This window comes from Fundulus heteroclitus, chromosome 16 (genome assembly GCF_011125445.2).
Source record: "Fundulus heteroclitus isolate FHET01 chromosome 16, MU-UCD_Fhet_4.1, whole genome shotgun sequence".
Classification (NCBI taxonomy): Eukaryota; Metazoa; Chordata; class Actinopteri; order Cyprinodontiformes; family Fundulidae; genus Fundulus; species Fundulus heteroclitus.
Window position 1 is genome coordinate 9152114 of NC_046376.1, and position 15715 is coordinate 9167828.

The 15715-nt window shown below is 39.0% G+C and overlaps 1 protein-coding gene across 1 annotated transcript; it reads right to left on the reverse strand.

Annotated features, from left to right (window-relative positions):
• Positions 1–1445: 1445 nt before the first annotated feature.
• On the reverse strand, positions 1446–15385 carry hsd3b7 (hydroxy-delta-5-steroid dehydrogenase, 3 beta- and steroid delta-isomerase). Its single transcript, XM_036148620.1, has 6 exons — positions 15132–15385; positions 11117–11272; positions 8031–8139; positions 5740–5839; positions 5081–5243; positions 1446–2359 (listed from the first exon to the last, which is right to left on the reverse strand). Exons 1-6 carry the CDS (start codon positions 15292–15294, stop codon positions 1947–1949), a joined length of 1104 nt encoding a protein of 367 aa, XP_036004513.1. The 5' UTR covers positions 15295–15385; the 3' UTR covers positions 1446–1946.
• Between the last annotated feature and the right edge of the window lie 330 nt (positions 15386–15715).

Genomic DNA, 15715 nt, shown 5'->3' on the forward strand with positions numbered 1-15715 from the left:
CTTGAAGGGCACTCAGGGATTCTTACATATAGTTTTATTTAAAAATTTATTGATTTACATTAACAATCACAAACCACTAACGTTGGATTCCTTTAGCTTCACGCTCAGAAATGAGTGGCCAACATTGTAGGTTAAAGTATACAAATATTGATAATAAGCCAGTTTATCAAGGGACTATTGTGCCACGTTAACCATGTATTTATTATCTAGAAATAAAACGATGCATCTTGAATGTTTGATGCATAATGTCATTTATCCATTGTCTATGCCTGCTTAGTCCTCACAGGGTTACACCCAGGAATTTAATGGAAATCATGGTTCAACCTAATTTTTGTAGAGGCCTAAAGAGTTTTAAAACTCAGGGTTTAAAAAAAAAAATCACTGACTTGGTGGATTCAGTGATTCGGATTGTACTGTTTTGTAAACACATCCCTCAAATTACACTTTAAATAAGATTTGTATCCCTGCAGCCCTACTAATATTAAAAACACACATCAAATCATGTGTGTGTGTGTGTGTATATATATATATATATATATATATATATATATATATATATATATATATATATATATATATATATATATATCCAGTTAGTCTGTGGCTGCTAGTAAAAGTAACAAAGACATAGAAATGCCTGCTCACATTTTAAGCCTACTACTAATTTTGGGTTGCTATTTCCCCATGTCAGACTTGTCTGTTGTTTTGGCTACAGTTGCTACGGAAATCCCCAGAAACAGGAGAAACCCCACAAAACCGAATTCATGTCCCATTACTCTGCCCAGGAACTCCCTTTTGAACAAGTAACTGTAAGCCATCTGGCTCCCAAGTGACAAGTTTCCACTAGAGTAAGAAGGGAGTTGGCGCTTTGTGTAGGAGAAAATGTAAACAGCGTGTCCACAGCAACCAGAGGTGAAGGCGGAGTCGTCACTAGGTGGAAAGGAAACATATGGATACAGAAACAAAAGAAGTAAATAAATACAAACCTGAAACTCCAAGTTTCCAACTGACTTGCAAAAAAACAAACAAAAATAATATCCATGGAAATACTTTCTGAAGTTTGGAGAGGAAAAAAATGAAGGGCACATGAAGAATAAATTACTCTTTATTCATAATTATAAAAAGATTTAAACAAATATATTCTTATGATACAGTTTTAAATAAAAACACATGTTAACAAAATGCACACATATACCTGTTCTGTTGCTTTTGGTTCATGACTTAACGAGTCTGGAAGCTGAGCAATCCTTTTTTCCCCCAAACAAGCAAGTGACCAAAAGAAATAAAGTTGCGTGAATGCTACAAGTTTTTATAGCTGTTCATAAAGTGCATTGACTTTGTGTTTAAAATACAATAGTTGACATGTTTGGGCCATTCTCTCTGACTTTCAAATATCACAAGCCCTCGTCATAAGGACATATTTACTGACATAATCAGCGTTGTTGTTTTTAAACTGTCATGCCTTTAAAAACTACTATGAAAGCAACAGGTCATAATTACATTGCTGGACGGCGTCTACTTTTCACAACAGATATTTCATAAATCTTGTATAAAAATACTTTACAAAAAAGAATTGCGCAAGGACACGCAGTACCGGGAGCTGAAGCTATCACAGCGTTGGTAACATGACTTCAGAATGATAATTGCACAGAGGAATAGCTATTTCATTTCAATAACTGAAAGACACTGGAAACAAAAATCCTTTATATTAAACATTAATTATGATATATATTATGACTAACAGCAAGGAATTATCCTTTATTGCGATTAAGATGTGATTAAAACAGTTTTTTTTCCACACGTTTCCTCAGCCACTGCATATAACATGCAGGTTTTTGCTGCTCTTTATTGCTCGTTTTCCCACCGAACAGCAAAACGGTCTCCGCCTCGATCCTGCTTGTCTGCATGACGGCGCCTGAAATGACTTTGTAGTGGTTGACGTTACGCTAGCAGTCCTTTGGTTTGTCGGATGGGAATGTCCTGATCCACGACTGCGTACGCGCTAGACACTGATTCCAGTCGTAGAGCGGCTGGTAGTGGAAGTATCTCTGCGCCTTGTCCGTTTGCACCGTGAAGGTGGTGCTGGCCACGGCCAGCGTGTAGCGGTTCAGCAGCGGCGTGTAGTTGTACATGGGACTCAGCACCCAGCGCAGAAAGTCGTTGAAAAAGGCCAGGAACCAGAGGATGATGGCAGGCATGGACACCCTCCGAAAGTTGAACTCGGACAGCAGCGTCATGTTGAAGTCCTCGTAGCTTTTGTAGGGGGACTCGTCGTAGCAGAAGAAGGCTTCGCCGCCGACTTTCTCGGGATTCGCCCTCAGGGCTCGAGCTGCCAGAACATGCATCCAGGCGACGTTACCTGGTGGCACAAAAAAAAAGGAAAAAAGAGAGGGGGTTAACACCAAGTTTGTTCTCTGCAAAAAATCCACTTAAAACCTACAAGTAAGCATTACAAAAACACTTCTACACTGCAAAAAGGAAACTAAAAGTAAGTAAAAATTTCTTGAAATGAGTGTATTTTTCCTTGTTTTGAGCAGGTAAATCAGACTATTTGCCAATGGGATAAGATTTTTGCACTTAAAATAGGAACAATTGATCTCCATCATCTTATATCCAGTGCAGTTTATCTAATTATCTTATATTAGGCATCAAAATACTCATTCCATTGACAAATAATCTTATTTACCTGCCCAAATCAAGGAAAAATACACAAATTTCAAAAAGATTTTACTCACTTTTAGTTCACTTTTTGCAGTGCAACATTCCACTTAAAACCTACAAGCGTTACAAAAACATTTCTAACCTCAAAATAGATCAAGCCTTCAAAAATACGTGTCATTAAAAAGAGAATTGCATGCTTTTCTCCAAATATCACAGGGTTGAGAAAGTTAAAAGAAAAAAAAAAAGAAGAGATCCTGAAAATATATGTGTGGTAGGTGTTTCCCTTTTAATCCTGAAATTGGGGGCAATTACTTTAATTACATAAACGGCTGCATTAGAAACAACCACCCTTATATTGTGGCTCCAGTTGAAAAAGGGTGTTTTTCAAATATGCTCTACAGGAGCCTGTTTAGACCAGGGATTAAAATAAGTACAGCGGGGTGTGCCTTTCTGATCAGCTCCACCTCTCACTGCAAGCCTTATGCATCTACCTGCTTTGGTAGACGTTTAGGGATGTTGTCCTTCTGGAAGGTGAGCCTTCACCCCAGCCTTTCACATCTTTTTGTCTAGATTTTTATCATGCATTTAGCTCCATCTACCTTCCTATCAAACCCTGACCAGCTTCCCTGTCAAAGAAACGCATCCCCAGAGCATGATGCTGCCAACACCGTGTTCCACCGTGTCTATTACGATGTGCGGTGCTTCGTCGTCTTCACACGCAGGTGGGCCAAAAAGTTTAATTTGTGTCTGATCTGATCAGAGCACCTTTTTTCATATGTTGGCGTTGCATCCTAGGGCTTGTGGCAACCTTCTTCTCTCCAGTCTTTTTTATATATATATATATATATATATATATATATATATATATATATATATATATATATATATATATATATATATATATATATATATATATATATATATATATAAAAAGGGCCAGATTTGCTGAGGGTACAGCTTGTTACAACCAGGGCTTTGAACCGGTTCAAGGAACGAAAACGAAAACCGGGAACTTTTTGTATTTTACAGGGAACAGAAACGAAACCGGAAACTTTATTGTTTTTTATGTTCTGGAACTGGAACACTTATTTAAAAATAATGGTAACCGGTTAATATCGGTTTTATTTCGTTCCTCAAAGTTTTCGTTGCCTAATTAACTAAAAAAAAATAATTATCATTTTCCTGCACACGTTACCATGACGGCTGAGGTTCACTTCCTGTGTGACATCACATCACACATTCGCTGACTGAATGGAGAGAGAGCGGCGTCTCCACTAGAGCTACACATCTTAAATAAGAGGTAAATTACGATCCATCGTTAAGTAAAACGCTCATTCCAAAACACAATATCAATAGCTGGTTTAAGCTGGATGAGAAAGATGTGACATAATTCTATAGCATTAAACAGCTGACAGGAACGAAATTAACCGTTCCGGGAACAGTATTTTTTTTGTTCTAACCGGTTCGGGAACGTCAATTTATCGGTGGAACTCATAACCGGAAACGTTATAATTCCGTTTCTGTTCGGAACGAACCGATTGGGAAAAAAAATAAATAAATAAAAAAAAAAATCGGTTCAAAGCCCTGGTTACAACTAGTGTTGCACCGATACCGATACCAGTATCGGCCGGGGCGCCGATACCGCACTAAAATGTTGGTATCGGTATCGGCGAGTACCAACAAATAGGTCACAGATACCATTTTGATGTTTGTATGTCACTTGAACGCAGCCTTCTCTCTCCCGACACTCACTAGTTCTACTGGATTCACTTTGTCTTAGTCTTTTTTCCTGCTTTAATAAGGTAGCAGCTTGACAAAGCCATGATAGAAATTATTTTACATCCAATTAGTATGCAGTTCTTCATATATACACACACACACACATAAATTTTAAAGTAATGGTATCGGTCAATACTGTACAGCCAGGTATCGGTATCGGTGCCAAAAAATGGCATCGGCGCAACACTAGTTACAACTAACACCTGTTGAAGTATACCGCTTCTCTGACGAGATTGGTGACCAAATCTGGTTGGTAGAGTCTCGATGAGACTGCATAAAACCCAGATTATGTGAAATATTTCTACTACATGTTGTGCCTCAATAGCACTTGTTTGGACACATCAGTTTTAAGCTGCTTAAGAGTCTTTATTTGGATGTAAACCAGCATGAATTTAACCATTAGCAGGTGCAACAGTAAAAAAAAAAAGCCTTCTGAGAAATGTGGAGGAAGTGTGTTTTTTTTTTTTTTGTGTTGCACATACTTCTGCTTTGTAGTTTTGATCTGAACATGGCTCGTATCTTGAAATCTACTTAACCTGAATATTTGTTTAAATAAAAATGTAGTGAAGCTCGATTTGTTGGTTGCTTAGAGAGAAAGCAACCAATAATTTTTTTTTTTTAAATAACTGGAGGTTTTTACCTGCATAGACACGCCCGTGTTCAATGTGAGCTGGGACGCCACCGATGACCAGGCCTCCCCTTTCTGCAGCCAGGTTGTAGAAGTCCTTCATCAGCTGGTGGCCTTCGCCATAGATCCCCGTCGGTCTCAGCGAGCAGGTGTATAAACGCTTCCCACCCTTTACCTGCACAGGAAGCAAAACAGAAAAAAAACTGTGTGTCAGCAAATTGTGATGGCTTCAATCAAACAGTAAAAAAAAATAAAACACAACCCTAAATGGATCAACTAGAAGATTTAATGGGTTCGGATTGCATAAGGCTGAACTAAAACAACAGTGAGACCGCTCGGGAGATGCCTTGGCATTCTGTGGCAGAGAAGTTGCACAAGCGCCCCCCCCCAATAAGGATTTCGCCATGCTGAAACCCAACCAGGCATTTGACAGCGACTAAATAAACCGCAGCTGTGAGATGATTTTTCACGTTAAAGACAACCTTATTCCTGGGTAGTGCAGGAATGTGGAAACTATCTCAGAGAGTTGCATGCAAATATTCTGGCTTTGTTTGCATTATACATCCTTAATTACACCCTTCATAGTTCCAATGTGCTTTTTAAAATCACCTTGCGCTGCAGGAAGGTGGTTAAAAGTGCACAAAAAAATGTTTTATTAAAACAAATCTCACCGTTCTGCCGTTGGCTTCCAGGACTACTTGCTCTGCCTTGGCCTTACTCTTGGGGTAGGCCATAGTGTGCTTTATTTCATACGGCGTGTCTTCATTGCCTCTGCAAAGACAGAAAAAAACCTTTTTTTTAAGCATTAAGGATGAATGATGACACTCGAGCTGTACATTTATTTGTGAAAGAACTTAAGATAAGCAGATAGAAGAACAATGCGTTGTAAATAAATCTGTCAAAAGCAGCGACTCAAGAGGAAACCTTCCACAGGTGGATTCAGTTAAATACACATACATAAAAAAAACAATTTCAGCACCTTTATTCTATATAAGTTTCTGTGCAGACGTTTGAAGCTTTGGATCTTGCCTGCATTTATGTTGCCAAAATAGCTCATGTCTCTAACAAGAGAGGACAAAGACTCAGTCTTGAACAATGACTTAATGTTGTAGCTATTGGCAGAAAGGTGCTGGATTTTCATTGTGATGCTGCAGCAAGTTTTGAAAAAAAGTATCACGTCACTTTCTGTGCATAGCCCAAATAAGTTTCAACTTGAAACTGCAATCAGTCTCTTTTCGTGTCATGATCTCATCTACATCCAATGCAGCACACACCAGGGCTTGTAAAAATCAACACGCGGTGAAAGAACCGGTCAGATTCAGACAATAACTCGCTGATTTTTAGACCGCAAGAACTGAAAATGTGATCAAATGTTTGCATTATGGTATGGAGTCCTGTAAAAAAAAAAAAAAACAACTGTTGATTTCTGAATCCTTCAGACCAAACTAATTTTAATGTCAGGTAAGTAAAATAAAAAAAAGCAGCTTTTATAATGATGAATTAATGGAAAAGGCGATCTAAGCCCTCAGAGATCATCCCTTCATCAGCGGGTGCTGTTTTTATTTACACAGCCTATAAACCAAATTAATTACATTTATAAAAAATACTACTTTTGATTTGTATCGATTTCCTTAAGGAAGATCGTCAACTGGCCTCAGTGGGAGGAGAGGAGGCCTTGGACTGTGTTTGGTTCATCGATTGGTTTCGACCTTTAGTTTCTCGAGTTAAATCGTTTATTTACACACATCTCTGGAAAATAAATTAATTTAAAGTGAATGTTGCCTCCTTCCTTTTTGATTAGGAGTGGTATTGGCTGTAAAAAAGCTGGGTTGACTGAAACATTCTCCGTCTCTCAAACCTTACATGAGCATTTTGACCGCAGGTGAAATTATGAGTCAACATTAATTAGCCTCGTTATAGAAAGCTGGGTTCAAGTAGGATAAAATATGTCAAATAAGCTTCTTTTGATGTTTGACTGGTATAACGAAAATGTGGTTTGTGGTCTGAAACAAGTGTAAGAAAAAAAAAGTTAGCTAAAAGGTGCCAAAACTTTTTTTTTTTTTAACTCTTCTGGTGGTTTTATTTCTGGAAAAACTATTTTTGAAGGGAAGTTAAGATAAAATGAGTCACGTTTTGCAGCTGTAATTTGCTCGATGTACAGCTCTAATTTTATTTCTGTCTAGTCAGGGTCCCTTGTTTAGACTCACAGTCATCTGTGATGAGTGACTGCGTGCGTCATGACATTGTTTTCCAAAATAAAAGGGATGAGATGCGAAATAATCACGTGGTTTCTACCTAAAGAGCCACTTAATGTCAACATGACCTACGCCTGTAGTCTCCAGTCTTGTACATTCTGTGGCTCGGTAATTGCTCTGAAACAGCGCAGATGTGTTCAGACAGCATGTAATTACAAAAATCAGTCTTCTTCAGTTCCCCAAAGACTGAAGAACATTCAACCTCCAAGCGTTTAGTCAACACAAGGATCACAGAAGTCGTGCTTAACTGAAAATAGAGATATGGCGCTGTTGTTACATGGCATTATGATAAATGTTGATGCCTGTTTGCAAACAAAGCCACAGGCGTCGTGCCTGCAGCTACTCTGAACGTCTGTCATACCAGAGTGACGCACGGGGGGGAATAATGGAAATAAATTACAGGTGGGAGACCGATATGTTAAAATAGCGGGAGAAAATGTTGGTTTTTCTTTCCAGTTTATTCCCTGAAATTTAATTCAGGGTGTCCCAGATGAAGCGCCTGCATTGTGGACAATGTGAGCTACGAGCATTTTAATCCATCATGTCATAATCATATTCTGCGCAGCAAAACAGGAAAGGGATGAGGCCAAAGCGGCCGACAATGTGGAGTCTAAATTAACACCATGTGGGTTTGGTAAGTAGAACACATGGAGACTCGAATGGCACATAAAGATCAAAGAGGACTGTGCAGGGAAATGACGTTTTACCTCTTGAAGTGATCTCCTTTAATGTTGGGTCCGATCACTTCCATGCTGCTGGTGTAGACGAGGCGCTCCACGCCGCATTCCACGCAGGCTTTGATGACGTTCTCCGTTCCTGAAAGGACAGGAAATGTTCTTTTTAAAATAAGCTACATTAGAACGCGGCTATATTTCCCTTTTAAAGCCACACGGGCCACTCTGACAAAGCTGGATGTCTTTTAAAAAAAACAAAACAAGCTTTGATATTCACTCAGCATAAAGATAATCAAACAATACATTGAATTAAACAGCTGTGCCTCTGTTCGCCCAATCATCCTAATGAAGTGTATGTGGACTATATAAACATGCTAAAAGCAGCTTGAAACTGGTATTGGATCCACATGTGTTCTGTTTATCGGAAACCAACCCCCCCCCCCCCCCCTTTATTTGCTCCGACTAAATCTGGACCGCTATCATCAAAGGCGGACATCCATTGGAGAGAAACACGAGAAAGGAGTGGAAACTGGAAACCACTTATTGTGGAATTTAACAATATATTCACCTTTTTTTATGACATTTTCTGACATTTGAAAAGATAAAGTTGGACTTGGATTTCTAGCAGGGACAAAGTTCAACAGCTCCACTGCTACATTTCGTGTTGATTAAAGACTAAAATTTAGCATTAACTTTAGAAAATGCTTTATTTTGTGCTCCACCTGTGTCCCTTGTATAAAACCCAATCCACTTTTAGAAACATTGCAACATATTCTTTTAAATTTTCTTTTGAATAAATGCCATTATAAACAGTTATCCCCTAGTATACACGACAAAATTCCATTAACTTTCAGATTTTCTTTTAACCAATTAAATGCCAGTTGAATGTACTAAATGCTTTTCATTGAGGTTGCATTTAGAGAACCAATAACACATGCCATTTTAAAGACAGTTCAAATTAGGGAATAAAACAAAATTAAATAGACGGTTAAAACTTATTCTGAATGAGATTCTATGGCAAAATAAGAAAAAGAAATATGGAAAGGAAAACAGATTGTTTTATTTAGCTTAAAAAAGGAACACGAAGACCTAATAAAAACGAAAAGGAAATCCCCAAATAAATAAGCTGGCCAAAATGTATCCAATTCAACACAACAGAAAGTTATGAAAAGTTAAATTGTAAAGTAAAAAAAACACAGATAGGACTTTCAAATCATTTTGAAGCATCAATCTTGCCTACCACCAAGATAAATGATGCAGACATGTTTATTTTAGAGCTTTAAGACGACAAGGTTCTTAAATCTAAAGCATATTTAACGTTTAAATCCAAGAGACAGAGAGACATTTTGCCTCTGAGTGAAAAGAGTGTAGAAAACCAGAACACATTCCCTGCATATTTCTCAGAACTGAAGGAGGGACCAGGCTGATCCACTTAGTTTTGTAAAGGAAAAGGAAAAAAGGGTCAGAATCAAAACCTTTATTTTGTGTTTTTGTGAAACTATCAGCATGCTGGAGTGATTCATCTAATTAATCAACTCAGGCTGCAGGAACTGTGTTAGCCTTCTTTTGTTTTTGTGGAAATGAGCATCCAGAAAGGCTTGCAGCAGCGTCAGCTAACGAGCGACAAAAGTATCTTTTGTCCTACTTGCTGATTCACTGCTTTCTGATTCCAGCCAAGAATCGGTTTGAGTCCAAACAGCCAACAAGGAGCATGAATTTAAAAAGTCACTGTTTTTCCTTTTTTTTACTGAAGGAGTTTAGATCCAGACGGTCTACGTAGAAGAACAAGAAAAAAACAAAAAAAAAAAAAACAGCTCCATTTTTTAAAACAGATATTTATGATTTAAAAGATTAGACTGCTGCAATTAATGCTGAATATTGTGTTCACGCCACACTGTCGGTCCACAGATCTGACGGAGCCGATGTCAGCGCCTTCATGGGAAAGTTTAAACAAAAAATAAATAAATAAAATGTATTTTTTTTTTAAATGAGGCCCCAACAGGGAGAAAACTTTAGGTTTCTGGTTAAAACGCCTGTCTTAAAAACCTGTGAATTGTTGAGAGTTTATCATCTACTGCAGGCTCTCCTCGTCTTCTTTTGTGAATAAACTTCATGGAGCTTAAATCTATTTTTTTTATCCATTTGAAACTGTTATCTTTGCCATTTGCTTTGCATAAATTCAAGAAAAAAACAGAAGAAAATTAAGTTTGCCCTTGTGACCGGCTGCGTTAAAGAGCCGAAAACAACCTGAAATGATCACAGTTAAGAGCAAGGAGGCTGTTTTCTTAACCCTTCATCCAACTCTCTGCTCTGCAATTTGCATTGTTCATTCAGTTTTGTTTGAAAAGGGGGGTTTTGGACTTGATTTTGGGAAAAAAGAAGATAAAAAAATAAAAGGACCTGACATCACAACACATACGATAGCGTGCTGAAACCTGAGTGCACCTGTAGATGAATGGGTTCATTGTTGCCTCCCTTAAAGCTGTGAATGAGGGCTGCATGTTCTCTGTTTAGGAAGGTGGTGATAAAAGTCTACAAAGAGGCTTTTTTTTGGCTCACAGGGAAATTTTCTAAAGCAAAATTTAATTTTCAAAGACTTTTTTTGGCGGGGTAACATTTCTGCTGGGAGTCAAAACTTTGGATCCACAGCGCCGCAAGACCTTCAGCAGTAAAACCCACCAGCAGTGGGCATCGCTTGGAAATCCTAGTTATCTGAGCAATGCGATTGCATGTTTTCTCTTTAACACAGCCGGGATGATAAAGTTCTGGAGAAGCCTGCGTTTGACACAAGACGCTAATAATTGATTCCTCAGAAACAGGTGCGTAGGAGAACCAAAGCATCTAAAACATGCCAGACATTGTTCCCTGTGGACCAGCACCAGTCCTTAAATCCGGTTCTTGCACCTGGTCGCCGCATTCGAGATAACCCTTTAACGTTAAACCTGTCAGTTGTTGGCATTTCTGAGGATTCAATTAACAAAAGCCGTCAGATTTCCTGATAGTTTCCGCTTTGATGAGCCCTGGAAACTGCCCAGAGGCGTGGGATTTCCAGAGAACCTGTTCCTCGTCGTTTCCTCCTTCCTGTTATCAGTCAGACCCATCTGCCTCCGGGGGCGTACCTGTAACGTTGACGGAGTAGATGACGTCCTCTGGGACTTTGTGCCAGACGTCCACCAGACTGGCAGCGTGGATGACAACGTCGGCCCCCCGCGTGGCCTCCAGGACGCTGTTGTAATCCGCGATGTCCCCCTGGATCACAGTCACCTTCGCTCCGTCTGCGTCAGAAACAGGAAGACACGTACGGCGACAAGTCAATCCAACCATTCCTGTATGTCAGGAAACATAACAACTGGATTTCCAAAGAATTTCCGGAGAGGATGAGGGCACATTTTCCTTTTGACATACGTGACAAAATAAGGGCTATAATTTCCAAGGAGGAGCTCAAGGTTCCTGCTAAAGTAAAACTGAAATGATACAAGTATGTTGTACTAAAGGTTTGAGGTGTGCTTCAGCTAAAGGTTTATAAAGCGGTTGCTAAAATTCAATGCAGTAGATGGCGGCTCTCATTGCGTCTTCAACCCGCGTGGATCCTGATTAACGGCCCACTGGTGATCTGACAGAGGTCAGAAACAAAGCAGACATCTGCAACACGTCCACTCGCATTAAAAAAAAAGGTCAGAGCGGTTTATGCAATCGACCATCTCTTAACCCTGGATCTTTAAACAAATCGGTCATCGTCCCCTTTTCACAGGAGGGTTATTTATCCAAAAGCCAACGAGTGTCAACATCTGTGATTTTGTGGCGCCACCAGTGACCTTCCAGTGTAAAACATGTTTTAGGACAGGGGTGTCAAACTCATTTTGGTTTAGGGGCCGCATTCAGCTTAATCTGATCTCAAGAGGGCCACACGAGTAAACTCATTGCAAGATTAAATAGAACTAATAAAAGTGGACTTGTTGTTGATTTTTATATTAAATGAATTACACATTTACACAATATATTATGAATAACCTCAGCGTTTTTAAGAAAAGTATGTGCAATTTCAACAATACTTTTACTCAGTTAAACGTTTACTTAAGTGCATTATGCATAAGAACTGATCACAGTGATTGTACAATGTTGAAAAACATTTATTCACATTTTATGGAACTTAAAAACACTGTCCTGCATGACAAAATACATCAAACAGATAGAAATTAAGAAATTATTTAAAATCAATTTTTCCACATCTGAAGCTCAGTGCTACCATCTGCTGATTAAAACACAGCGCCCCTCGTGGACAATATAGGAACTGCAGATTTTTAATAAACGAAGTACATGTTTTTTCAATAATTGTTTTATCATTCTCTTCCCTTTATCTCCTCTTTCTTTCACATTTTCTTTTTTTCTTGTTCTTCTTCGTTTCCTCTCCTACTTTCCTATTGTAGTCTCCATATCATTTGAGATATTCCCCGCATGAATCATAATAAAACTATTCACATTCATAAATCAAGCAGAGCACTATGGCAAAAGCAGTACTGCTACACTTGTGAAATCAAATCTGATGAGCTCTTTTTGGCATTAAGACAACAATTTATTGCCACATTGCCAGACAGGACATTAGAAAAAAAAAATATTTTTTTGAATAATGATAATGCATTTAGCCATCGGGCCGGACTAAATTGTTCGTCGGGCCGGAACCGGCCCGCGGGCCGTATGTTTGACACCCCTGGTTTAGGAGTTTCCAACTGGAGTGACTGCGATATAAAAGTTAAGAGGCTATAAAAAGAAGAAAAAAAGCTATTATAGCAATTTAGCCGAGTCCTATTATACTGTTAGATTGTTACTCTGACCTGAAAGGCTTCACAGGATCCATTCCTAGAGTAAAAAACCCCGCTTACTGCACACACAACAGTTTAAAAGTCCTTAAAAACAGGAGCCCATTCCACATAAATTGTAATGTTTGAAGTCTTTGAAGTCTATTTTGGTCTTGGGCCCTTTTGAATAAGCCATTAGTTTCATCCTCAGGGACCAGCTGATCTGGATTTATACTAAATAAAAGTAACCAACAGCATTGAGCGATGCAGCTGCGATATAAACAAAAATAACCCTCACACCAAAGTCCTTCCAGACTCTTTTAGTCTGATAGTGAAGCAGAGCCTCGTTATCATTTTCAAGGTCTTGAACTCCTAGCTTATCTTTGCCCTCAAGCCTAGTCCTCCAAACGCTGATATAGTCCAACAGAGGCGGAAAAAACTAAAATAAACTGGACTTTTGAACCTTAATTCAGAGAATCTGGTGCAATGCCTGACCCCCAAATCGTTTTAGCGACCACAGATGAAACGATCCGCCGGCTCAAACTAGTTTTTAAAAAAAAAAAAGCTGAGCGCCAAAGCCAGCGGCTCATTTCTCCCCCTGCTCCCGTCAGCCTCAGCGCAGATGTCAGGTTTTTCTAGCTGACCTCAGATCTGTTGTTGAATAACTCATCACGCCTCAGTCACATCTCATAATAGCCGATCAAAGCTGAACAAGCAGAATTTCCACTGGGTGGCTGGTGCATTCATGCAGCCAGAGGAGGGGTTTTACTTTATGAAGCATATAACGCGAGGAGACAGAAAAGCCAAGCATTTAGCTGGAGACTAATTGCCATATAATTTAGCAAGGAAACTGCAGATCCAGACTTATCGCCGGCTTTCAGCTTTTGTAAGAAAACAAAATACTGAACACCAGGACGCTTTGAGGGAAATATTTGTCCATTAATCATGAGAGCTGTCACTCCCACTCCCACCCTTGAGGGCTGGTGTCTTGCAACCTTTAGGCGCGCCTCTGCTTCAGCACTCCTGCCTCCAATGCGAGCTCATCAGCAGAGCCTGACTGGATGTCAGGGAGGTAGTTTAGCCCAGTGCATTTCTACCTTTTTTTTTTTAGCCAAAGTACTTTTTTTTTTCCCATTGAAAAAAATAAAATAAAATCACAAGGCACACCACCAACTACAAATGTTAAACAAATGTAGCTGCCTATAATAACAATATATCATTCTTATCAAAGGGTCTTGGATAAACACCAAACATTTATTTTTTATCATCTTTTATATTTCTTCTTTCAAATAAAAAAAGTGGACTTAACATGTCCACTTCAAACAAAATACAGCTGGAACAGAGCCACAACAGTGTGGTCTTCAACTTTAAGGAGGTAGTAGAACACTTGTAAGTGTTTTACAAACTCTAATTCTGTCCAAAAAGCATTCTGTTAGCAGGGATACAGGAAATAGTGCTTATTCTGACAGAAGCAATGATATTTGGGAAAGAGTTTAGTGTTGCAATGTGAAGAGTGAGTTGCATGTACAAAATGTCAATCTCAGTATATTTCACTCACTTAGTGTGAAACCTGGGCATGTTTGGATGAACACAGAGCTGTTATATGCGAGAACTGAAGAAGGACACACAAAGCTCTTCCTCAAAAGTCTCTCTCTGTTTTTAGTTTTCATATATATATATATATATATATATATATATATATATATATATATATATATATAATTGAATTGAAAATTTAATTGAATATATCATTTAGGCTTGGGAAGCTCACTTCACACAGATAAGTTGAGGAAAATGGGAGCAATGTCAGAATAGCTTTGTTTGCCAGAATGGGGGAACTCCTATGGCTGCAGTCAACCAAAAAACTGTCCAAAGGTAGATCAGCAAAGCTCAGCTTTAAGCCACGATTTTGTCTCAGTTCAGTTAGTTTTTCCTGCTCCTGTAAAATCATTTCCACTAAGCTGCGTGGGTCCCTAGCCATTTGGTTCAAGTGTGAGAACAAGAGACGCGTCTAAAAGTAGCAGGAGACAGGCAGTCAAGGATTTAAATCTGAGATCAGCTTCTCTTTGACCCGAAACGTGCAAAATAAATAGAAATAAATTGATATTTTTGATTTAGATGTTATTTAACAGACCCGGCAACCAAAAAAAATGCTAATTTTCAATTCATCTTACACTGCAGTAAGATTAACGCAACAACTTCAGTAGGTTGTAAAGGCTCAGCAGATCAAATTTATCCGCAGCGTTTTCCAAGAATTAAAAGCTTCAAACCGCATTATACGCGACTGCAGACAGGATATCGCGATAGCTGCGAAAGAGACGCTCCGCTCCGCTCTCACCTGCGCGCCTCCGCTCGCCAAGCCCTGGGTCTACGTGCTTATCGAAGACCCGCACCTCCTCCAGCCGGTCCTCCTTCTCCAGCAGAACGTCGAGCAGATGCTTTCCGAGGAAGCCGCAGCCGCCGGTGATCAGGTAGACAGGAGCGCGTCCGTTTTCCGCCATGGCTGAGGTGGAAGTGTGCGTGTGTTTGGGGGAGCGCCGCAGCCTAGATGCGCTCACGTCCTCTGTGTGTCTGAGAGCCGTCAGCTGGAGGAGCTAACATATACATGTGGGCGTGTCTGGGTTTTTTTTTTTTTTTTTTTTTTTTTTTTTTTTAGCCGTTGCTTTGCAATCTTACTTACGACCTCTAAATCATTTATGTGAAACCAGTCATGCAAAAACAAATACTAGACATTGTGTATAGAATTATTTTTTTATTACCTGGCACAGTATTTTGTCCCCAATTAAAAACTAAAATCCACTGTATCACGGATCCACACACACACACTATATATATATATATATATATATATATATATATATATATATATATATATATATAAAGATGGAAATCTAAAATTGTTTTTAATTATTTTTTTAAAAA